Genomic DNA, 25,742 nt, shown 5'->3' on the forward strand with positions numbered 1-25,742 from the left:
CAGAGCCGCGATCGTGGTGAAGCGTCTGCGGTCTGGCCTAGGGAAATGGCTTCTAAAGAATACACAAAATTGCTATTACTCAAAAAAAAATTTTTTCCCACCAAATTTTAATCTTTCTCTTCTTCAGGAAACGATTCCGGCCCCTACGCTCCTGTGCTGCCTCTCCAGCCACTAATGGCCAGGCCTTGGGAATAGGCAGAGCGGTTAAGGTCAAGAACAGTGATCTTCCCGACCCAGAGGCCACGCGGTGTGCGTAATTCTAGGTGGGAAAGCTTGAAATAGATGCCGTTACCTTTCTCTAGCACGGAGATCACACGCATCCATCTTGAAACGTTTCTCTGCGTGGATTCTGTGTCGACACTGTGGAGAGGTCTGTTCCTCCACTCCCTAAGGAGCGTTCTCCATTCCTCCTGTGCAGCCCACAGTGTCTTCCTCAAGGTCAGGTCATACTCGATGTCGGCGATCTCCGCACGGACGATCTGCGCGACGTCCTCCACGTTCAGGGAGTGCGTGTGGGACTCGGCGTCGTCAAAGCAGTGCTGGGATTTGGAGTAGGTTCTAGCTTTGTGAGCCAGACCTGCGGCTTCCTCCGTGAGTGTCTGCATCATCTCCGTGGCGCTGGCCACACCAGTCTCGGCACAGAGCAGAACAGGAGCTCTGATCTGGAACACGGCAGGAAGACATTCTAAGAGACCATACCCTTCAGGACCCCAACATGTTTTACCGACAGCAGGTTAGCATGTGACCTAAGCTTTAATAAACAGTCAGCATCTGCATTGTTTGTGTCTATCAGGAGGACTTTTAATTATTATTACCATCGTAGCAATAATTTGTCGTGTTTCTTCCCTCTCTCGGGCTCCGTGGAACTTTAAGTAACGCATTACCTCACTTACTAAATCTGGACAACAATCCTGAGAGGAGTTAATATTTTTCGCAATTTTTCAGGGAACTTCTAGTCATCAATAATTGTCCCATCGTCAAATGGTAAGTGGCAGTTTCAGGGTATGGCTGGCTCCTGAAGTCATTTCCTTTTTCCGATTCTGTTTAACTTTGTACAATTTTTTGTTTTAAGATGTTATTTTTTTAGGGGCACCCGGGTGGCTCAGTCAGTTGGGGATCCGACTTTGGCTCAGGTCACGATCTCACAGTTCGTGAGTTTGAGCCCCTCATTGGGCTCTGCGCTGACAGCTCAGAGCTTAGAGCCTGCTTCGGATTCTGTGTCCCCCTCTCTCTCTATCCCTCTCCGCTCTCTCTCAAAAATACACATTACACAAAATTTAAAAAGATTTTTTTTTTTTAAGTAATCTCTACACCCAACGCGGGGTCTGAACTCACGACCCAACTGAGATGGCCAGGCACCCCGTAACTCTGTAACTTTGTACTATTTTCAGGGCGCTTGTCACACGCTGCCTTGTATTTGGGTTTGACTACTGCACATGAAATTGTGGGCATTTGCAACACTGACCTCCAAACAAAGATAGAAGTAAAGGTCTTCCCTGATTTATTACTTATTAAATTATCAGCTTCTCAAGATGAAGGACAGTTTCATCCACTTATTTCTGAACACCTCATGGAGCCTTGTACAGAAAATGTAGAATGGAATTGCGTGTGACGTCGTGTTATATGCAGTGTGGTCACCCAGTAAACGTTGAGAACAATCATAACGTAATACGCTGTATAAAACTACTAAACGGTATTGGTGATAATGGATAGAGCTTAATATGTACTCTGTAAGAGGGATGCCCATGTCATGCGTATATAATAAAGTTTTCCTTAGGCGTCTCCCATACTTTTCCATTTGTGAACATTCATCTGTGTTTGTCAATGAGGAACCCCCGGGAGAGGCAGCTGTAGAAAGGGTCTTCCTGGCCCACAGGCGGTCGGTTTCCGCAGCCCCGTCTGCTGCCTTTTCCAACTGAGATCTTCACAGAAGGACCTCAGCCCTCAGGTACGTAAATCATGTGAAGCGTTACAGTTCAAGTCAGAAGGCGGTAAGGAGGCCCCACCCCGTGTGTCTGGTGGAGACAGGTCGGTACCTGCTCAGCTCAGCTCTGCTCACTGGTGCACACGACCTGCCACACAGGCCCCGGTCTCGGTCGGGTGTCCCACCTTGCACACTTTAACAAATGTGAATTGTGTAAACCGGACACTTGTGTAAGGGCCTGTAACTTTCGAGTACTGTTTATTTAAAATAAGTGCACAGGGGAAGGGACAGAGAAGGAGAGAGAGAATCGCAAGCGGGCTCCACACTGTCAGCCCAGAGCCCGATGCGGGGCTCCAACTCACGAGCCCGGAGATCAGGACCTGAGCCAAAGTTAAAGTCAGTCGCCCACCTGAGCCCCCAAGAGCCCCTCAGTCATATCTGAAAGACCGCAGGTGGGATGTGCGCACCAAGCACCTTCGTGAGGAATGTGTTTCACCTTCCTGTGTCTGTGTGAAACAGTACAGATCGCCCGTGTCGGTGGAGAAACTGAACAGGCATAATCTCACTGAATGACACTGTGCCCGAGGCACAGGCAGTATGGGACTCACAACTTGGGGTAGTGCTGAGGGCAGAGGGGTGCACACAAGCACGGTCTCTGGAGCCTGGCTCTGACTTGCTGTGTGACCTTCAGCAGGTTACTAGACCTCCTTAAATCTCACTGTTATTTGCAGGCAGGTACAGGCGTAAAGCACGCGGCACACAGCATCTCTGACACTCGGGGAGGGTGTTTATCGTACGCTTTGCTCCTCTGAAGTGACTCAAGTTGTAGCGCTCGTTACCGCCGGCCTGGAATAAGGCCGAGAGAGACTTCACGGGTCTAGCCCTTTGGGCCAGGGGCCTCCTGTGGCAGAACGATGAATCCTACGGAAAAAGTCACCACTGTGCTGTTGTTCGTGGTCCGCATGCGTTCATCACCGAAGACAATGCTAAATGTCAGTTACAGGTTCGTGAAAACAGACATGCAATTTTTCCTCCCGTTGAGGTTCACAAGTCACCAACGTGCTGTCTGCGGAGTCTAGGTGAGGAATACTTGGATTAAATTATTTACCTAAGATTCTGCAGGCAGCAAGTGCTGCTATGCTTATTAGGCCTACGGGAAACTAAGAACCAGCTGATTTTTGATGAAAAACACACACTGACCTTGGCCTTCAAGTTGCTGACGTCAACTCGCAGACCCGTGATGTGAGCTTCCAGATTGTCTCTGAATTTAGCAATAGCGGCGTCTTTATTCATCTCCCTTAACTTCATGGAGGTTTTTAGCTGCCCAAACTTGACGAGAAGAATTTTATAGATGGCAATTTGCTCTCCTGAAATCTGGACCTGGTAATACCTTACAACAGAATACAGCTGAGCAACGACGGAGTGTTCTTTCTCTAACACAGACAATTTTGAGGAAATCCCCTCCAAAAAAGCAAAACGGTCCACAAATTCTTCAATTTCAGTGGGATCGCACTCCATCCTCCTCAGTGAGGTCTCCACAACCTGGATCATTAACACACCAATTGTCATTACAGAATGATTGTTCACGGTTTTAGAAGACGGATTATAGAAGACGGATTACTCTTTTAGCATCTGTCACTACCTTACAGAATTATAATTTCACAAGAAAATGAAGCCATCATCCAGACATTATTCTAGATAGTGTTTAAACACTGGAGCATGAGCACGCTCAGACCCTTTCTATTGTTAATAGAGGGAACGTGAGGGTACCTGCATATACAATAAACGCTAAGATATAAAGGAAGTAATATTGTGAATAATTCTGTCCCTAAGAAATGAACGCAACAACGATGGGAAGGGTGTGGCCACCAGGCGGATAACGCGGAATTGCTACCACGTTTGGAGCGTGTACATTCCAGCTCTCTATATATGTGATCCCGCTTTGCTCTGATCGCGTGTTGGTTCATTCGGTGTTATCTTCTCCAGTTTATGCAGGAGGAAATGAGTCTCAGAGGGATTCAATTTTGACCTCACTACAGGCAAAGATGTAGTGAGTTACATGATTCACCAAACATGATTCCAAATCCTATTTTTATCCATTATAAGTATCCATTATAATTATATGCATAACATCAATACTTCTCCTAAGTGTATTTATATCATTCTATGAAACTTTCAAAATAATTGCATTTCTTTTTTTTAAATTTTTTTTTTCTACGTTTATTTATTTTTGGGACAGAGAGAGACAGAGCATGAACGGGGGAGGGGCAGAGAGAGAGGGAGACACAGAACCGGAAACAGGCTCCAGGCTCTGAGCCATCAGCCCAGAGCCCGACGCGGGGCTCGAACTCCCGGACCGCGAGATCGTGACCTGGCTGAAGTCGGACGCTTAACCGACTGCGCCACCCAGGCGCCCCAATAATTGCATTTCTATACTCACATTACAGTTTTTATTTTTGTCTCCTACTTCCAGGCTCTTAATGAATACTCATGCGTGATTTTGGAAGCAATGTCATTTCCATTTTCAATTTCACAGGCTTGAATTAATTGTATGTGTCTAATTTTTCAAGCACTATATTCTCTTTGATCGTCAAATAGATGTTCGTACAAAACACGCAATACAAAAAAGCTTTTAAAAGAGAAAATCCCTATTACGCCATCACTCAGAGGTCACCGCTGTTAACCCACCAGCAGTTCACATGAACAGGCTTTACAGAGAGGCTCGTGTCTGAATCCCAGCTCCAGCACTTCCTAACTGTGTGACCCTGAGCAAGTAGCTTTACCTTAATAAACTTGGAGTCTTCATCTATAGTTTTGAGGATAAAGCTTCCACATTTGATTGAAAATGTTCAAAACAAAAGACCGAGTAAACACAGCTATCTTGACTTTACCCACAAATCCCATTTAAAGGCCAGAGAAAAGAAACATTTTAAAATGCAGATTTGTATCACAAAGAAAACAGATAATTCCAATTTTGCGCAAGAGAGGGCAGGAAAAGGTGACATATGCCTAAACTTCCTTTATGTCACTAGTAGGACACGGATATCAAAGACCGATAAGGATGGTAAAAGAAAGTCACAGACAAATTTCACTTACGGGAATAGATGCAAAAGTGCTAAAAACAATGCCTGTAGGGGAGCCTGGGTGGCTCAGTCAGTTGAGTGTCCAACTTCAGCTCAGGTCATGATCTCACAGTTTGTGAGTTCAAGCCCCACGTTGGGCTGCAGCCTGGAGCCTGCTTCAGATTCTCTGTCTCCCTCTCTCTCTGCCCCTGCCCCACTAGCGCTCGGTCTCCCTCTCCTTCAAAAGTAAATAAACATTAAAAAAATTTAAAAAAATATAAAGTTCGTGTATGTGCACGTGCACGCTGGCCGCTAAGGCAGTCTGGAGGCAAGAGCGACCTAAGAAACTCAATTAATGTAACAACCACATTAAAGGCTTAAAGAAAAAACCCTGCATGATTATGTCAATAGATGCAGAATAAGCACTTGATAAAATTCACTTCTGATAAAAATTACTCGTGTCAGATTAGTAACTCTCATCCAGATAGGGGAACTGCTTTAACCACATCAAAGGAAGCTACCCGAAGCCTCAGGAAATAAATAATAAATAAAAACACACCAGGGAGCATGCGGGAGCCAGAGCGAGGATGAACAGAGAGAACTTTCAGAACAGGTTCCTAAACCAATTACAACTCAGAGAGTTTTCTGGAACAAAAAGCCCTGATTCTTCCAGCCGCAGAGATGCGGTTTGCGGAGGCTCACGTGTGTCTTAGGGTTGTGTTCCGGAAGCGTTTGAGAGCTTTATGATCGGTACCTGATTTCACTCCTACAACCTCTCCAGGTGAGTGGCTGATATTATCCCCAACTTACAGATAAAGAAACTAAGGCAGGGTGAGAATAAGGATATTAACTAAGGTCTTCCACATAGGAAATGAAAAGGCCAAGATTTTTTTAAAAAAATCAGGTGAGGGGCGCCTGGGTGGCGCAGTCGGTTAAGCGTCCGACTTCAGCCAGGTCACGATCTCGCGGTCCGTGAGTTCGAGCCCCGCGTCGGGCTCTGGGCTGATGGCTCAGAGCCTGGAGCCTGTTTCCGATTCTGTGTCTCCCTCTCTCTCTGCCCCTCCCCCGTTCATGCTCTGTCTCTCTCTGTCCCAAAAATAAAAATAAACGTTGAAAAAAAAAATTAAAAAAAAAAAATCAGGTGAAGCAAAATTTACATATAAAAGACGCTAACTGAACGTTAGGGTGAGTTTTAACACAGTTATGCACCTGTGTAGTTACCTCCATAATCAAAACATAGAAAGCTTTCACTGCCCTGAGACCCCTCGGGCCCCATCCCAATCTTCTCCTGCCCCTGGCCTCAGACAGCCACCTCTGGTTGCTGTGACCACGGGTAAACTCGGACTTGTCACGTGACATACACAGAGAGTCGTCCAGCAGGCACTCCTTCGTGTCTGGCTTCTTTCGGTCAACGTATTTTTGAGATTCATCCAAATCGCACGTAGGGGGAGTTAAGCTCCTTTTCCCCGGTGAATGCTATGCCCACGCACGAACGTGCCACCTTTTCTCTGCTCACGTCTTGCAGGAAATCTGGATTCACTACAGGCTGTGGTGTGGTACTTGTGGGCGAGGCTTCTGCGAGTATTTGAGTCAAAGTCTTTGTGTGGACCTGTTTTTATGCCTGTTCGGTAAACGACGTGTCGTGGGACTGCCGGGTCCAGTGGTCGGTGAACACGTCCCCTTATAAGAAAGGGCCAGTTTTCCGAAGTGACTGCACCTGCTTCGTTCTCACCAACAACGGCTGGAAGCTCTGGTCCCTCCACGTCCTCCTCAGAACGTGCTATCGTCGGCCTTTTCAATTGTAGCCGTTGAAACGGGAGCGCGGTGGGACCTCCCTGTGGATTTGACTTCCCTGAGGACGGCGACGCTGGGAACACTTGAATCGGGTGACTGTCTTCTTTTGGGAAGCCGCGTTTGTTACCGGCGGTGGCAAAATAGTGGTCACGATGGTGCCTGCTCCTTCTTGGGGCTGATCCCGTGCGCTAACCAAAGCCACAGCTTCGGGCGAACAGTAGGAAAGCTTGGTATCGCGTGCTGTCTCTTCTGTTACTTTCAGTGAAACCCCGGGAGACGACCTCACGCCACACGAAGCTGGGCAGAGACTGAGGGAACCGCAGCTCTGGTAAGAAAATCTTCCTCTGCCTTCTGCACAGAGTCGACTTGAGGATTCTTGAAGTCAAAGGCCGTAGAAGTTGAGACAGCTAACCGCTTCTGAGCTCTCAATCAAAGAGGCGGCTTCAGTGGTGGCCTTAGCAGGAGAGGTGACTAGAGCCCTGCCTTAACCGAGCACCCTCGCCGAAGGTGGGACGACAGGACTGGCAGAAAGCTCGCCGGCGGACTAGTAAGGGTGCAACTTTCCCCCAAGTCCATGTTCCAAACAGCGCCACACACAGAACCGAACCTTTAGGGGGGATGGGGAAGTGTGCAGCACAGACAGCAGCTGAATATAAAAAGGTCTCAGGCTTAAAAATCACACCTGGACTTGTATGCAATTAACCAGAAGCAGATAGGGAAAAAGTATTTAAAGAAGAAAGTCCTGGGGCGCCTGGGTGGCTTAGTCGGTTGAGCATCCGAGTTCGGCTCAGGTCATGATCTCATGGTTCGTGAGTTCGAGCCCCGCGTCGGGCTCTGTGCTGATGGCTCGGAGCCTGGAGCCTGTTTCCGATTCTGTGTCTCCCTCTCTCTCTGCCCCTCCCCCACTTGCACTCTGTCTCTCTCTGTCTCAAAAATAAACAAACATTTAAAAAAAAAAAAAAAAAGAAAGTCCAAGCCAAATAGTCATCAGTGATGCTTCCTAAGGCCCACCCAGGTGTCCAAACTCATGCCCTTGCCGTAGTTGTTCAGTGCCCAGCAAGCACAACCTCACCAATGCCTGGCTACGGATGGGGCGGGTCACGCAGAATGATACACCCGGAGAGTCATCCTACGGGCACAAGCGGGGCCGCAGGGGACAAGAGACGGAGATTTCCCCCGAGATCTGAGAGGAAGGCTGCCAGACTGACGAAGCACAGAAATTAGTCTACCGAGAAGCAAATTCTTGTCCCTTCTGTCCACCAAGATTTGATATTAGCTGCAGACCACTTAAGATAGCTACTTCTCCATTTTCTTTTTTTATAGGAGGGAAGTTTTAATTACAGTTACCCTGTCCCTCCACCATCTTACACCGGGCCAGGGGGGCTGCAGTCTGGTCTTTATTTACGGATCACCAGAACACTAAGCGGCCAGGTTGCACTCGACAAGGAGGGCCGGACGTGGCATGGGGCCCACAGTCACCCCTACCTCTCAGGTGTCCACGAGGAGGGAGCCCCGCTCGCCTAGCCCCCTGGTGTCCCACCGCTTCGCACCCACGTCCCGGGGAAGCCGAGTGACTCCCGCGACGCGGAGTGTGGGGGCAGGTAGCGCCAGGCTCAGCGCAGGTACCTCCTCTCAGCCAGCCAGCCTGCCCCACAAAGGCCGTGTGCTCCCCTCTGCTCACTGCCGGACAAGGCCAGGGGCTGGCCAAAGTTTCCAGGGCAGCCGGTGCCGAGAGGGCCGAGTCTCTCCCTCATTCCGACCTTCAGTTTGGGGAGGGCTAATTTTAAATAAATAGAAGCCATCTTCCCCAAGGTCCACCTTATCAGTCAACAACAAAGGAACTATTTTCATCTCCCTTGGCCTTACATTGTCTTACTTCTCAGTTGGCTCAGTACCCAGCCGGGTATGTTTATTCCCAGAGTGGGAATATTTATTGTGCCCCGTAAACCTCGATACATGGGAAGAAGGGTGCGGACAGCCAAGGCGTCGAGTGCGCAGACGCCGTGAACTGGCAGACCTGACGCTCAAGCCGCCCCTCTCTGGCCTGCCTCCCTCCGCCGCCACGGAAGAGGAGCTTGAGGTGCGCCCACTGGGCCAGGTCCCTCTGCAGCCGGGGGCGGAGGCGGCACGGGGACGTGCAGTCACATGCACCACGCTGCCGCTTCCCCGAATTTCTGCCTAAGAGAGGGCGCGGCGCGAGTGGAGCCGTCCCCACCACGGGAGCCGAGCGGAAAGAGCCAAGACGCCGGGCTCCTGGCCACGTGCGGCCATCGGACCGGCCTGGGCGACCGGCACCCAGGCTTCTTTTCGCACGAGACAGAGAAACCCATCGTTTAATAGCCTTTTGGGGGCTTTCGGATCCTTGTTGGGGGAATTCGGTCCCGAGTGAGCCATCAGTGACTTCCTATGTGTCTCAGGGTTGCTGTGGTTGGAAAGATGACGGGAACCCCAACGTACACAGCACACAGTGCCTCTGGTCTAACGGACACTTGCGATCCTCTTCACCCTTCACGGATTTAACAACTACTAAACGCTCCCTCCTTCTGCGGACACTCCCTCGCTTCCCCATGTCTCCGGTCACCCTGCAGGCTCCCCTTCCTCTAACAACCTCCTAAATATTGATGTTCTGGAGGCTCTTTTCCATTGTCACCACACACACATAACCGGGTAATTCCCATTCACTCTGACGACCTCTAGGACCACTTGGATGCCGGTCGTTAAATGTGCGCTCCCGTACCGACTCCCTCCTGCTGGCCGGACATGCACACGTGCACATCTCTACCTGAGGACGGCACCGTGAAGCAAGCACGGTGCTCCCTCTCCTGCACCCCACGGCCCACCCCGCTGCCTAACCAACACGCTGCAAGTGTCATTAATTCCTGACTTTCTCCTATTCCCACATTCTGCCAATCACTAAACCTGTCGATTCTCTCTCTGAAATAGATCTCAACTCCCTCTGCTCCCCAGACTCCACACTGCTACTGCCCTTGTCCGAGCGCTCATCACCTCTCCCCTAGGGTCCAGAAACCACTCTCCTCCCGTCTCATCCTACCTGAATCCATTCTTTACGCTGCAGCCAGAGTGGTCCCTGCAGAAATGAAAGTGGTATCATCTTTTTAACATTTATAATCTTGCAACGATTCCCAGCAGGGAAAAAAGGGAAAACGTGGGGTGCAATTTTAGAGATGGTGGAGGAGGTTTCTTTGAGGAAATGACATCTGATCAAAGACCCAAACAAATGTAATACGTATCACATTTCTGAGGATAACACTCATCAAGTACGTTTCCGAAGTACGTCTTTTAAAATTATAACCTAATAATCGTAAAGACTCTCACGCAAGAGGCATTTCCAAAAATACTTACTTCTAATAGATTTGTGCTCTTGTCTTCAATTACAGATCGCAGGAGGTCGTGACTCAGACGTGTGATATTCTCAACATATGGTAAGCATTCTGACTGATAATCGAGACTTGTAACATTGAAAATACCAATGCGTTTCTCAATGACCATGTTGACAATGTGTTTCAGATACTTTCTGAATTTAGCTAGTATAGTTTTAAACTGTGTTGGAGTTAATTCTTCCATAGAGGACATTTTCATACTCATGACTTTGGCACTCTGTACGATGGTACAGTATTTTCTAAACTGGCAGCTGTAAGCACTAACCAGGCCCATTGAGTTACCAATAATAGTCAGGAGACTGGCAATCTGTAAATAAAAATGTCAAAAAGTCAGAATTTTAAGAGTAAAAAACTTGTGCTCTAAGGGGCTAATAGTTCTATTAAAATATTTAAAACCATAGTTTTTTTGTGGAGTTCATTTTGTTGGGAACCTACACTAAAGAACTATGTTGGAAACATAAGACTTTAAGAAATTAAGTAGCCTTTTAAATATGTGGTGTTTCTGAAAAGGCCTACCAAGCCATTTATCTTTATCGTCAGCATGTTGTCTTGAGCCGTGGCCTAGAAACACCAATCCCTCATTCCCTCGCTTGACATCCCACTTCAGAATAGACACTGTGCACAGCCCTGCACCAGGGCACTTCTATGTACCATGTGAACTCCCCCAAGACACAGCTATTGGACGAGGAATCATCTGGCCCAAGTGAAGACAATTAGATTCTCCTGTAAATCTGAACAAAAATACCCAGCCAGATGGCAACGGGAATGTAGGGGCCAATGCAGGTCAACGACTGGAAGTCAATATCATGCAGGAACCATAAAACAGAAAGCTCATTTTCGGAGGGGAAGTTGGAAAAGAACAAAGGAGAAGAACTGAGCTGAAAGCACACGAGTGGGACAGACGGGGGAGAAGATGGAAATGGCATTTCAATTGTCCTAAGTTAGGATACTCAAATTTTTCAATAAATCCCTTTAATCTAAGGATCAGCCCAGTATTCCCTAAGACAAATCGTTCTTAAACTCACTTTGTTTTGGTAGGTAGGATCCATTTCAAAAAGAACCTGACAATCTGGCCATCTGGTTGTCTTCTTACAGGCAATGCCACTTTCAGTCTTATTAGGTAAATTCACAATTAAAACCGATTCAGTAAAGACAGACAGGCGGGGATCTTGGCAAAGAGGAATAATCTTGGCTAAAATACATAATTCAAAAGTTAGTATTTTCTAATGTCCCACTGAAAACAACACCTTAAAATTATCCATGACATCTAAAACTACTGGACTGAGGCTAATTTATTATGAGGGCTAAACAGTATTCTATACCGATAAACGGAATTTAAGACAGTGTAAAAGTCTGGATTTAATATTATGGAAACAACAGAACCACTCACAGATACTGGGTGGTGTTGGGGCGAGGCATAATTAAATAGAAGCTAAGAAAAGTCTTTAAGAAATAGTTGGAATGCCCATGCTATGTGATGCCACGTGGAGAGCATTAGACCAGCACCGTGAGGGGATGAACGGGAGACAAAGCTTCACCGCCAGTGCGTTCACAGACAAGCTGAAAAACCGGGTGTCCATGGGCAAAAACCAACCAACCAACAAACACAAAACTTTAACCTACACTTCACACACTATGCAAAAATTAAGATAAGCCATATACCTAAATATAAAGCACAACTTTATTAATATTCCAAGAGGAAATACAGGAAAAATCTGTATTGGCTGTGAGTTAGACAAAGAGATTGTAGGTAACAAAACATAACCCGTAATAGAAAAAAAGTGGTGAGCCGTACTTCATCAGAGTTCAGAAGGTTCACTCTGTGACAAAGAATGAAAAGATGAGGCACAGACTGGGAGAAAATGTGTGCAAATCTTGTATCTCATGAAAGACTTGTATCGCCGATACATATAAAGACTTCTCACGACTCAACAATAAGGAAACAAACATCCTAATGAAAATAAGCAAAAGATGTAAAGATCTGACCACAAAAAATGTATCCAAGCATATGCATATAAGCTCACGAAGAGATGAACAGGGAAACAAAATACAACCACAATGAGACCCACTACAACCTACCAGAATGGCTACTTTTTTTTTTTTTTTTTAATCTGACAATACCAAGAGGTGACAAGGATACAGAGTGACTGGAGCCTTATACATTGTTGGCAGGAATGCAAAATGATAGAACCACGTTACAATTCTCATACAATTAAACATACACCTACCATATGACCCAGCAAACCCACCCCTGGTTATCAACTCAAGAAAAAAGGAATCTTACGTTGTCCAAAAACCTGTATGTGAATGTTTACGGCAATTCTATTCACAATCGCCCCAAACTGGAAACGACCCAGATGTGACTGCAGAAAGACACTTTGGTATATCCAGATAGTAGACTACAACTCAGCAATGAAGAGGAGTAAGGCTGCTGTCCCCCGCAGCAAGATGGATGAATCTGAAATGCATCTTTCTAAGTGAAAAAAGCCAGACCCAAAAGGCTACCTACGCATCCACTTGTATGACCTTCTGGAAAAGGCAGAACTATAAAGACAGGAAACAGATCCGAGGTTGCCAGGGGTAAGAGGTGTGGAGGGTCCAACCACGAAGGGGCAGCACCAGGGAACCTGAGCGTGACGGAGCGGTTTTGTATGGAACCTGGATGGCGGATACGTAATTGTCAAAACCCACAAACTGCATGGCGCACAGAGTGACGTAGTAGGTCTTAAAACGCCAAGCAGGATGCTGGGAGAACCCAACACGAATACGGATGGTGACAAAGTAGCCTGCTGTGTTACTAGTGACTCAAGAGGAGGGGTAACAAAGGAGACTCTGGAGAGCAGTGTTTTGACTGAAAACTCTAAGGACAGAGGGGGAAAAAACCGTCCACAAACACTCTGGTTGATACATTCGCATCTCAAACAGGTGCAGAGTAGCCATTCTGACATTATTTTACTGGCATAACAAATCAGTAACTACACTGTTACTTTCCATGTTACTTTCTAGGTCTTTTCACTGATGGGCCTCTGAGCGGCCCCACTCCCGCAATGAGCCCGTCCCGCGGCTGTCCCCGAGGAAACACAAGACGGGTGTGAGCCTCCTGTGCTCACAGAAGCTACAGTGCTCTCCACAAAAGGGCACAGGGCCCATTCGGAAAGAGCCGTTCTCCGAAAACAAGGGCAACCTGAGCAACAAATTAAGTAACAGTAATATTCTCTTTATACTCCCCAAACTAACACAAATATCCCTGAACCTAGGAAATTCCTGGGGGCAAAATGTGACATAATTAAAACAGCACAGTACTGGCACATGAGTTATAGACACAGTCCAAAAATCAAATAAAATACTAAAATACAATAAATGATCACAGTGGCGTTTCAAGTCAGCGAGGGTGAGGAATGGATTATTCAACGAATGATACTGGGACAGACACACCATTAGTGCTTTGGGAAAAGTTGTAAGTCAGCGTATGCAAATAAATTTTAAAGCAATCGAAAGCTTAAACATAAAAATGAAATAATAATTAGAAGACAAGTAGGAGAATGCTGTTTATAATATGTGATCATAATATGGGCAAGCGTCTCTATGATACCATGCCCTGAAGCCTTTTTCCAAAGGCTCTACAAATGTTTTACTTTAAAAATAATGTTCTGCTTAGGAAAAAATATCACCATAAAATCAAGGCAAATGACCTATTTTTCTTAAAACTCATATTAAAGATTTAGGGTTAATTTTCTTAACCCAGAAGGACTACCAAGCAGCACGAGAAAGACTTCTGCCCCATCAGTGCCGCTCCTGTGGCCTCAGTCTGAGAAGGACCCCATGGAAGCCACAAGCCGTGTGCCAGACGTTAACTTCATGACTGGGTATAGGAATGAGCACGTTTAATTTTGCATGCATGGTTAAACATATTATGGCACGTTAGTGTAAGGGAGTATTATCTAGCCATCTAAGTGACAATTATGAGAGCAAATGCAGCAATGAGGAAAATGCCTCCAATATAACGATAATAAAATGTTTTGTTAAAGTTTTTTTTTTTTTTTTAATATTGATTTTTGAGAAAGAGAGACAGTGTGAGCAGGGGAGGGGCAGAGAGAGAGAGAGAGAGAATCCCAAGCAGGCTCTGAGCCATCAGCGCACGGCCCCGTGCGGGGCTCGAACTCACAAAACCACAAGATCATGACCTGAGCTGAGATCAAGAGTCAGATGTTTAACTGACTGAGCCACCCAAGCACCCTGATAACAAACCATTTTATTTATTTATTTTTTTTTAATTTTTTTTTTCAACGTTTATTTATTTTTGGGACAGAGAGAGACAGAGCATGAACGGGGGAGGGGCAGAGAGAGAGGGAGACACAGAATCGGAAACAGGCTCCAGGCTCCGAGCCATCAGCCCAGAGCCCGACGCGGGGCTCGAACTCACGGACCGCGAGATCGTGACCTGGCTGAAGTCGGACGCTTAACCGACTGCGCCACCCAGGCGCCCCGATAACAAACCATTTTAAATGTAAGTTTCACTCTTGTATGCTTATGAAGGTAAAAATGCAAAAACTATGTGAAAACACATAGTTGTTATATGCAGGCAGCGGAAATGATGGGGTGGTTTAAATTTTTTATTTTTTTCTCCAGTAAGTTCACATGCACACAAATGCACGTATGTATGCAAACATATACAAATGTGAATGTAGATCAGTGAGTCCACATTTACATAAATAACTGAATAAAGAAATGGATATGCTAAGGTGATAAGATCCGCTAATAAAGGCTAAAATTAGGGGGTAAAATTTTCAGAAGAAACAAAAAGATATTTGACAATCTTTTTTTTTTTTTTTAATTTTTTTTTCAACGTTTATTTATTTTTGAGACAGAGAGAGACAGAGCATGAACGGGGGAGGGGCAGAGAGAGAGGGAGACACAGAATCGGAAACAGGCTCCAGGCTCTGAGCCATCAGCCCAGAGCCCGACGCGGGGCTCGAACTCACGGACCGCGAGATCGTGACCTGGCTGAAGTCGGACGCTTAACCGACTGCGCCACCCAGGCGCCCCGATATTTGACAATCTCAAAATACCCTTCCCCAAACTGACTAATAACAAGAGGAAACATACACCTTCTAAGAGCTGCCACGGGTCCTGCTGTTTTAAGATGTTTTAAGACTCAGACCGAGAGGAAGGGACACGTTCGGTGGCCAGGCTACTAATAGCTGTGTAGTGTCAGACTGGATACACAGAACTAGAAAAGGACTGATCAAAATCGGTTTCAGATGGACACAGTATCTGTTATGCTAGTAAGATATAACTTAGTTAAGTCTTATAAAATTCTGTGGTATATAAAAAACCCAAACCTTACACTGTTTTCCTAATTCCCGTCTTTTATGCATTCTACAGTTACGTGTAGAAGTCACACATCCTCAAATAATCCCAAATTCACATTGACTGATCCCAAAAACTGCACATTCCCGATCCCAATGGACGGTGGTGTGTGCTCCACCACTGGGTGTGAACATCAGATGCCTGAGCCTGAGAGAATATTCCCGAAGGAGACAGTGTATCTAGCTACGCTTCAAAAACACTTACGTATACGTTTTTCAATGTCAGTCACCATATTTTGAATTTTTCTTGAAAAATCTAATCTGTTGGGAACTATGAAGAGATTTGTAGCAAATTCTGAAAACCTGAAAAAAAAAAAAGCATATTTCAGAAAAATGCAGTAACCACCAGAGACTACAATTACTTGTAATATCAAAAAGGTCTGCTACTTACTCATCACACATGTATTTATTCTCGAACTCGGTCATGATTTCTATGTCTACAAGAGTCCATTGAAAAAAAGAGAGAATGAAACACTGATTGGTATTTAAACCAGCTAGGTGACCACTTGCTACGTGGCACTGCTTTGCAGACATCCGAGAATACGCGGGAAGGTCACCTAAGAGGTAGCATTCTAGCACTCCACCACACCCCGGACTGTGATAATGAGGGCCGAGCTGCGGTCTGAGGGCCTGGGTTTCTGACAAGCACGCAGGGGTGTTCACTACCAGGAAGGGGGTCATCAGGCCCCAGGACTGAGAATGGTGTGTGTAGGAGACCAGAATGAGTAACGGTGTTATCGCTTACATGCACCACAGATGATCTGAGCTTGTGCTTAAATTTTTTTTTTTCAACGTTTATTTATTTTTGGGACAGAGAGAGACAGAGCATGAACGGGGGAGGGGCAGAGAGAGAGGGAGACACAGAATCGGAAACAGGCTCCAGGCTCCGAGCCATCAGCCCAGAGCCTGACGCGGGGCTCGAACTCACGGACCGCGAGATCGTGACCTGGCTGAAGTCGGACGCTTAACCGACTGCGCCACCCAGGCGCCCCTGAGCTTGTGCTTAGAGCTTTCTTAACATTTATACTGCTGAGAAATGATATTATTTCTTAATATTTATTATCGCCGGTCAGCGATAATAGATAAACTACTAAAATTTTCTGTCATTTGCTCTTTTCCGGCTGTTAGCATATCTCCTTTCATTCTTAATAGTCTCACTCATCTTACCTGAAGGTATTTCTTCAAGGTTGTAAAAAACTTTGGTTTCTTCATTATTGGCATTTCTTCACTCGACTGTTTTATGACACAACTGACTTCATTTTTTGGTGCCTCCTCTTGTTCACACACCCCAGGTTCTTCAGAGCCATTGTCAGACTCATGAAAGTTCTCTGTGGAAGTTTCTGAAGAGTCACTCTCTTCAGGAGACCTCAAGTGTAGAGTCACTTCAAATACTGGCGCGTATACTTTTCTCAAATTGCTCTCCACTTTGATATGATTCAAAATCTAATTAATAGATATTAGAGTGACAGTGACAATATATAACCAAAAGAATATTCCTTTCAATTCAGGATAATATAGACCTAAACTTTAAATGTAATGTAATGTAAATGTAATGTAAAATGTAAAGGTAATGTAAAATACACGATGCATTGTAATGCAGGAGTTCCCCCAAAAGACTGTGTAAATTAACACCAGGGTGGTTACATATTGATCATTTGGGAGCTTGTTAAAAATACAAATTCTTGGGGGCGCCTGCGTGGCTCAGTCAGTTAAGTGTCCGACTTCGGCTCAGGTCATGATCTCACGGTCCATGAGTTCGAGCCCCGCGTCAGGCTCTGTGCTGACAGCTCAGAGCCTGGAGCCTGCTTCGGATTCTGTGTCTCCCTCTCTCTCTGACCCTCCCCGGTTCATGCTCTGTCTCTCTCTGCCTCAAAAATAAATAAACATTAAAAAAAAATTAAAAAAAATACAAATTCTTGGGAGCGCCTGGGTGGCTCAGTCGGTTAAGCGTCCGACTTTGGCTCAGGTCATGATCTCACAGTTTGTGAGTTCGAGCCCCGTGCTGGGCTCTGTGCTGATAGCTCCGAGCCTGGAGCCTGCTTCAGATTCTGTGTCTCCCTCTCTCTCTGACCCTCCCCAACTTGTGCTCTGTCTCTCTATGTCTCTCAAAAAATAAATGTAAAAAAAAAAAAAATTAAAAATACAAATTCTTGGGCCCTATCCCCAGAGATTGAGTTAAAAGGTCTGCGGCAGGGCCCAAGAATCTTTCTGTAATTAAAGTATAATTAACATACAATGTTATATTAGTTTCAGGTGTACAATACATTGATTGAACATTTTTATACCAAGAATATGAATCATTTAAAAGCTGTGCAAGTGAGTCTACTGTGTACTCACGGTTGAGAATTAGAAATCGGGAATCTCCTTCAAAACCACTGCTGCAGGTCTGACTTCTTCACTGGAATATACACAACCAGGTACAGGTACCCGTCCCTACTGGAGTGTACACATCCTAGTACGGGTACCCGTCCCTACTGGAGTATACACATCCTGGTACAGAGAATATGTACTGAGAATATGCACATCCCGGTACAGGTACGCGTCCCTACTGAGAAACAGCCAGACGATTTCACGGATAAATACCTTTCTTAGACAATGTATTTGCTCGTAGGCTCTGTCTAGGCAGGTGTTCTCAACTAATGTATCCATCTCTCTTACCCACACACAGCCCGCTGTTCTGGAGGCATCCAGGGTTTCTCAGAGTGGTTGTCTCACTCACCTCGAGAACCTCAACTACTCCATAACGAATAAAGGCAGTTGACACTGTAAACAAACATCGTCAGCACCCTGTGAAGCCGCTAAGGAAGAGCCTGAGCAGATGCTGAAGGGGACACGCAATCTTTAGAGGTCGTACACAAATAAACGCGGGAGTTTCGGGGGGTGACACACTGCTGCAGAGTGGGTAATGGTGACTGCACACAGCACTGCGCGTGTGGTAACGCCACTGAATTTCACGTGTAAAATATGCTCGAAACGGGCAAGTGGATGTTATGTATGTTTTATTACAATCAAGAAGTTCACGGACAATTACAAACAAACATAATGCGTTGTATAGCTTCTTCTGGAAAATAACCTCTAATCCTGGTAACGACCGGACCTTGAACCCTACACACTTTCTCATGTTACAGTATTACAAATAGTTGGCGTAGAATCATTCCTGAAATGCACGTAGTACAACTACTATTCGATACGGCATACTTGTATCTGTGTCCACTACTTGAGTACACCTGATACAGTATACTCCTAGCACACTGTATTATTGGACACAGTTACTCTTGGGTGAGTGCTTATCATGTCCTAGGCACTAGAGTAAACAAGTTGCCCTCACCTCATCTTCACAGCAACCTGGACAGAAATGATTACTCTTATTATATATAAAAAAGCTGGTATTAATTTGTTAAAGGCTATATTGCCAGCATGTGGTAAGGCGGAAGTCATGGGTCTGCCCCTCCCTTGCCCGTTCTCTCTCTCTCTTGCAAAATAAATAAATAAATAGAAAATAGAAAGCTTCTTGGCAAAATACAAAGGTATGAGAGTGAAGTCAAGCCAAAGTTATGAGAGTGAAGTCAAGCCACAAGACGTGAAGTCAAGTCAGGATGGGAGAAAATATTTGCAAGAGACATAGCTGCTAAAGGTCTGTTCTCTAAAATATGCAAAGAACCCTTCCAACTCAACAGTTAGAAAACACATAACCCAATTAAAAATGAGTCAAAGACCTTAACTGACACATCAACAAATAAAGTATACAGGTGACAAACAAGCATATGAAAAGGTGGTCCACATTATTTGCCATCAGAGAAATGCAATTTAGAACAAGGACAATTTAGAACAAGACAAGGAGTGAGAGTCCCAAGCAGGACCCGTGCTGTCAGCACAGAGCCCGATGTGGGGCTCGAACTCACGAACCAGGAGATCGTGATCCGAGGCTAAACCAAGAGGTAGATGATGCTTGACCGACTAAGCCACCCAAGAGACCCAAAAAGTCTTCTATTTCAATGAAGTCCAGCTTATCAGTTCTTTCATGGATCGTGCCTTTGGTGTTGTGTCTAAAAAGTCACTGCCACACTTAAGGTCATCTAGGTTTTTTCTTATATTACCTTTAAGAGTTTCTTTAATTTTGCATTTGACAAACAGGTCTATGGTCCATTTTGAGTTAATTCTGTGAAAGATGTGAAGTCTGAGTCTATATTCTTTATTTTTGGCGCAAGGACGTCCAGTTGTTCCGGCACATTTACTGAGCACCATCTCTGCTCCACTGTATTGCTCCTGTTCCTTTGTCAAACATCAGTTGACTATACAGTAAGATCTTGCATTGTGAGTAACTTGTTCTGCAAATGCTCCACAAGACGAGCAAATGTTTCTAATAAAGTTTAACTTGACAAACGAGCAATGTCTTGCAATACGAGTAGTGTGTGACACCAAACATCACATGATCACCACTAAACCGATGGTTCTTGAAATTTGCTTTGATATACAAGTGCTCTGGATTACAAGCATGTTTCTGGAATGAATTATGCTCACAAACCAAGGTTTTCCTGTATTTATGGGAATCCATTTCTGGCCTCTCTATTCTGTTCCAGTGGTCTATTTGACTGTTCCTTCATTAATACCAAACTGTCTTGATTATCATACCCTTAAAGTAAATCATAACGTCAGACAGCGTCAGTCCTCCAACTTTGTTCTCCTTCAGTACGGTATTGGCTATTCTGGGTCTTTTGTCTTTCCATATAAACTTTGGAATTAGTTTGTCATGATCCACAAAATAGGCCCTGGGATTTTGATTGGCATCGCATTGAAATTATAGATCAAGTTGGGAAAAGCTGACATGTTGATAATACGGAGTCTTCCCATCCATGAACATGGTCTATCACTTCATTCTTTTAGTTCTCTTTTGATCTCTTTCATAGAGTTTTGTAGTTTTCCTCATATATACCCTGTATGTATTTTGTAAGATTTATACCCAAGTATTTCATTTGGGAAGGTGCTAACGTAAATATTATTGTTTTCAACTTCAAATTTCACTTGTTCACTGCAGGCATATAGGAAAGTGCCTGACCTTCTAAAATTAACCCTGTAGCCTGCAACCTCACTATAATCACTTATTAGTTCCAGATTTTTCATTGATTCTTTTGGATTTTCTACATAGATGAGCATGTCATCTGCAAAGGAAGTTTTAGTTCCTCCTTCCCAAACCGTATACTTTTTGTTTCCTTTTCGTGTCTTGTTGCATAAGCTAGTATTTCCAGGACAATGTTGAAAAGCATTAGTCAGAGGGAACATTTTTTCTTTGCTCCTGATCTTAATAGAAAAGCTTCAAGCTTGTCACCACTAAATATAAGGTGAACTACAGGTTTTTTGGTAAAGATTCTCTATCAAGTTGAAGAAGTTACCTTCTCTTTCTAGTTTACTGAGAACTTTTATCATGAATGGGTGTTATATTTTCTCATATACTTTTCCTGCATCTATTATATGAGCACGTGATTTTTTTTTTAGCCTACTGATGTGATGGATTGCATTAGCTTTCAAGAGTTGAACTAGCTTACATACCTAGGATAAATCCCACTTGGTGTACAATTCTATGTTGGATTATGATTTGAAGATTTTTACATCTGTGTTCACGAGAGATATCTGTCTGTAGCTTTCTTGTACTGTCTGTCTGGTTTTGGTATTAAAGTAACATTGGTCTCACAGAATAAGTTAGAAAGTATTCTATCTTCTGCATTCCTCTGAAAAAGACTGTAGAAAATTGGTATAATTTCTGTCTTAAATGTTTGGTAGAATTTACCAGTGAACCCAGGTGGGACAGGTTTTTAATTACTCAAAAAAAATCTTCCTCATACCAGAAACACTAGTAACAAAACGAAAAACAATGCATTAAGATTTATATTTTCATGATATAACAAATGGTTATGGTCTGTACTTTATAAATAGTTTTGTAATTCAGTAAGAAAAAGGAAGAGAAAACGCCATCAGAAAAATGGGAAAGAACATCAAAAGGTCATAAAAATGAGAAATACAAATAGCTAATAAGTATAAGAAAAACACCACTACAAGTAATAAGTAAAAAGATCAGTTAATCTGAGATTTCAGTTATCAATAAGCAACAGTCAGTATAAAGTAGGATACATGTAAAAGGCACTCTTTAATAGAAATTAGTATAACCTTGTCTAAAGAGATACTCTGCAAATGGAAGACCGTAAAAAGGCCTATTGTGCTGATTGAGTATTAATCCTAAGGAAAAAATGAAAACAGTGTAGGGGCACCTGGGTGGCTCAGTCGGTTAAGCCTCCGACTTCAACTCAGGTCATGATCCCGTACCTCATGGGTTCGAGCCCCACATTGGGTTCTGTGCTGACAACTCAGAGCCTGGAGCTTGCTTCAGATTCAGTGTTTCCCTCTCTCTCTGCCCCTCCCCACTCACACTCTGTCTCTCTCTCTCAAAAATAAATTTAAAAACATTAAAAAAATTAAAAAAAACCGTGCATGTGTTTTTATCTAAAAATATTTCTATTCTAAAGTGTTCATAAAGAACTAGTAGAAGCATCTAAAATAACAACCCCCGGGGCACCTGGGTGGCTCCGTCGGTTGAGCGTCCAACTTCGGCTCAGGTCATGATCTCACGGTTTGTGAGTTCGAGCCCCGCGTCGGGCTCTGTGTTGACAGCTCAGAGCCTGGAACCTGCTTCAGCTTCTGTGTCTACCTCTCTCTGCCTGTCTCCTGCTCATGCTCTGTTTCTCTCTCAAAAATAAATAAACATTAAACATTAAATAAATAAAATAACAACTCCCAGTACAGGCTGGGGCTACAAGGCTCACCGGTTAAATCTAACAAAAAAATATCTAAGATTTTTGTGGAGAAATTATAAAAGACATTGAAAAAATTCAAGAAGACTTAAATAGCACAATCATGTCGGGAAGATTCAATATCATAAAATATGAACTCTCCCCATCTTCTAGGCAATTTCAACCAAAATCCAAATAGGGTTTGAATCTAAACTGTACACAGAAGAGCAAATGGCTGAGAATAAAAGAAGACTTATCTCAAAGCTATATACCATTAATCCAGTGTGGGATCGGCACAGTGAGAGGCAAACAGATCGACAGGACAGAGTAACAGCTGGGGAACAGAAGACCCACATACGGGAATCAGATGGGAAATGATAAAGACAGAGCTGCCAGTACAGATCAGCAGGGAAAGGATGTAAAGAAACTACGTCTGGGCAATGGCTACTCACACACAAATACCTGAAAATGGGCCCCGGCCTACACCACACACAGACACATTAAAGACACATGTGAAGGCCAGACTCTAAAGCTTCTATGAGAACATAAAGGAAAATATATTTATGACTCAGGATGGTAAATCTAATCTCAGACACTAACACAAATAAAAGGATTGATAAATTCCACTACACTGAAATGAAGAATTATTGATAAAAATTACCACGAGGGAATAAAAGTAGCAAGCCATCTAGCAGAAAAGATCATTGCAATATAAATATGAAGGACTCCTACAAAATAATAGAAAAATCTATTCGGCAGATAAATGGACAAAAAACATAGAAGACAAAATATGAGTCTACAATAACATGTTCAAAAAAATTTTTTTTTAACGTTTATTTCTTTTTGAGACAATGTGACAGACAGAGTGCAAGCAGCGGAGGGACAGACAGAGGGAGACACAGAATCCGAAGCGGGCTCCAGGCTCCGAGCTGTCAGCACAGAGCCCGACCCGGGGCTTGAGCTCACGAACCGTGAGATCATGACCTGGGCCGAAGTCGAACGCCCAACCGACAGAGCCACTCAGCCGCCCCTCCAATAACATATTTTTAAAAATACAGAATTAAGCTACTAATAAGAGAAATACAAACTGAAATTTAAAATGTGAGCATTTTCCCTTGTTACCAAATCGACCTAAAATATTTAAAAATATGTAAAACATACATATCATACAGTGCTATCTCATAAAAATGCTGCTTTTGCAAAGCAGGAAAAGTATCTACTGTATAAAGTTTAACCCCGAGAAAATATTGTCGGGGGCAGGATACAATTCCTCATGTCAAGAAAAGGTTTCCCGGGGCACCTGGGTGGTTCAGTCAGGCAGGCATCTAACTCTTGATTTGGGCTCAGGTCATGATTTCATGGTTCGTAAGATCGAGCCCCGCATCAGGCTCTGTGCCGACAGCATGGAGCCTGCTTCGGATTCTGTGTCTCCTTCTCTCTCTGCCCCTCCCCCACTCACATGCACTCTCTCTCCCTCTCAAAATAAATAAACATTAAAAAAAAAAAAAGATTTCCTAGTGTAAGTGTTTCTAGGATTCTGTTAAGAGTTTTCATATTTGGCTTGTGTCATTTTTGAGTTAATAACAAAAAATTTTTTTGTTATTTGCTGTTTTCTGTAGAATGGTAAAGGGTCAAAGGTAGACAATAGTGGGGGCGGAGGGGGTAACTGCTACTTTAGATAGGGTGGCCCTCCCGCACCAGTCCCGTGTGAAAGCAGCATACGGCAGCACTCCGCATTCCCTTATCTACCTTTGTGCTTCCTCACTGCACTCATCACTTCAGTCCCTGTCTCTCCCGGTGCAGAATATAAGCTCCAAGAGATCAGGGAATTCGTTCCACCCGCTGGTGAATTTCAGAGCCGAGCCCAGTGACCGGTGTATAATAAGTACTCAATAATGCATGAACAGATGAACCAACTGAGATAAGTGTCATTACAGCTTTCTACAGTGGGAGGGACGTGTATGTGTGTGTGGTGCGCAAACAATTGTGAATAATCATAAATCACATTTTTAATTACAAAACTTATTCATTTTACATTAAAAATCTGTGCTTATATTTTTCAAAGACCACTTACCTCATTAATATCTGCTTCCATTTTCACTTCTGACTTTAAAACAGAAGTGGCACGTAAATTTGAATTACCAACAAATTCTTCACCATCATTTGTTATCTTTCCAGGGAAAGTAAAGATATTCTTGTACATTCTAGATTAAGAAATAAGAAAAAAAAGTCTTTCTAAACTTTGATATCTTACTAATATCCAGAACACATAAATAGACATTCCTCCAAAGAAGATATACAGATGGTCAATTAGTACATGAAAACATGTTTAGCATCACTCATCATTAGGGAAATACAAATCAAGACCACAATGAGATGTAACTTTACACCAAACAGGACGGCTACTATTCTCTAAAAGAGGAAAGTAGTGTTGGTGAGCATTAGAATCCTGGTGCTTCCTGGTGGGAATTAAAATAGGGCGGTTACTGTGGAAAATACCGGGGAAATTCCTCAGAAAGTTACCTGTTGAATTACCAGGTGATCCAGCAACGCCACCTCAGGGCATATAAACGAAAGAACTGAAAACAGTGATTCAAACAGATATTTACACGTCAATGTTTATAGCAACATCATTCACGATAGCCAAAAGGTGAAAATGACCCAAATGTCTATCAACAGATGAACAGATAAATAAAATCTAATATACGCATACAATCATTATCTAGCCTTAAAAAGGAAATTCTCATACGTGTCACAACATGGATGAACCTTGAAAACATTATGCTAAGAGAAATAAGCCAGAAACAATGAACAAATATCGTATAACTCCACCAAATGAGGTACCTAGAATAGGTAAATCCATAGACAGAAAGTCTCTCTGCGCTGAAAGCATGGAAACTGCTTGGGATTCTTGTCCCTCCCTCTCTGCCCTTCCCCTGCTCGTGTGCATGTACGTGCATGTGCTCCTTCTCTCTCTGTCTAAAAATAAGCTTTAATAAGTGGAGCATTTTTATGGAAAAGTAAAGATTTACAAACATAAGCTAACAAAAATAGAATTTAAATAATAATTATTAGGAAGATGGAGAATACGTAAACACACTGCAAAGCATAAGAAACACTAAAACAAGGAGGTTAAGAAGGAGGCATAGGGAATTAAGAGCCATCTGAGTGAATCAAGAAAAATAAGAAAACAGAAAAGGAAAGAGAAAAAAACCAAAGTAAAATAAATAATAAGCATAAATGAAATGGGAGGAGCAAAAGCAAAGCATACCAGTTACTAAATCTAAATAGGTTTAATTTCCTAATTAAAAGAAACTATCGGATTAAGTGAAAAAGCAATATCAAACCATAATAAGATAGGCATCTCAATTTAAGGTGAAAAGGGCAGAAAATAAAACTATTAGGAGCTT

The 25,742-nt window shown here is 43.7% G+C and overlaps 1 protein-coding gene across 1 annotated transcript in view; it reads right to left on the reverse strand.

The window, feature by feature from the left end:
• Positions 1-25,742, reverse strand: part of DNAH14 (dynein axonemal heavy chain 14) — a 312,531-nt gene that overhangs the window by 228,374 nt on the left and 58,415 nt on the right. The window contains 9 exon segments of the mRNA XM_047076479.1: positions 293-662; positions 3,125-3,466; positions 10,144-10,488; positions 11,207-11,373; positions 15,756-15,853; positions 15,942-15,987; positions 16,718-16,753; positions 16,756-16,993; positions 24,407-24,536. Of these exon segments, the coding sequence (XP_046932435.1) occupies positions 293-662; positions 3,125-3,466; positions 10,144-10,488; positions 11,207-11,373; positions 15,756-15,853; positions 15,942-15,987; positions 16,718-16,753; positions 16,756-16,993; positions 24,407-24,536 (1,772 nt within the window).

The sequence above is a fragment of the Lynx rufus genome, unplaced genomic scaffold (assembly GCF_022079265.1).
Source record: "Lynx rufus isolate CCGP_SWC_20201006 ecotype Redwood Valley unplaced genomic scaffold, mLynRuf1.p SCAF_15, whole genome shotgun sequence".
Taxonomy (NCBI): domain Eukaryota; kingdom Metazoa; phylum Chordata; class Mammalia; order Carnivora; family Felidae; genus Lynx; species Lynx rufus.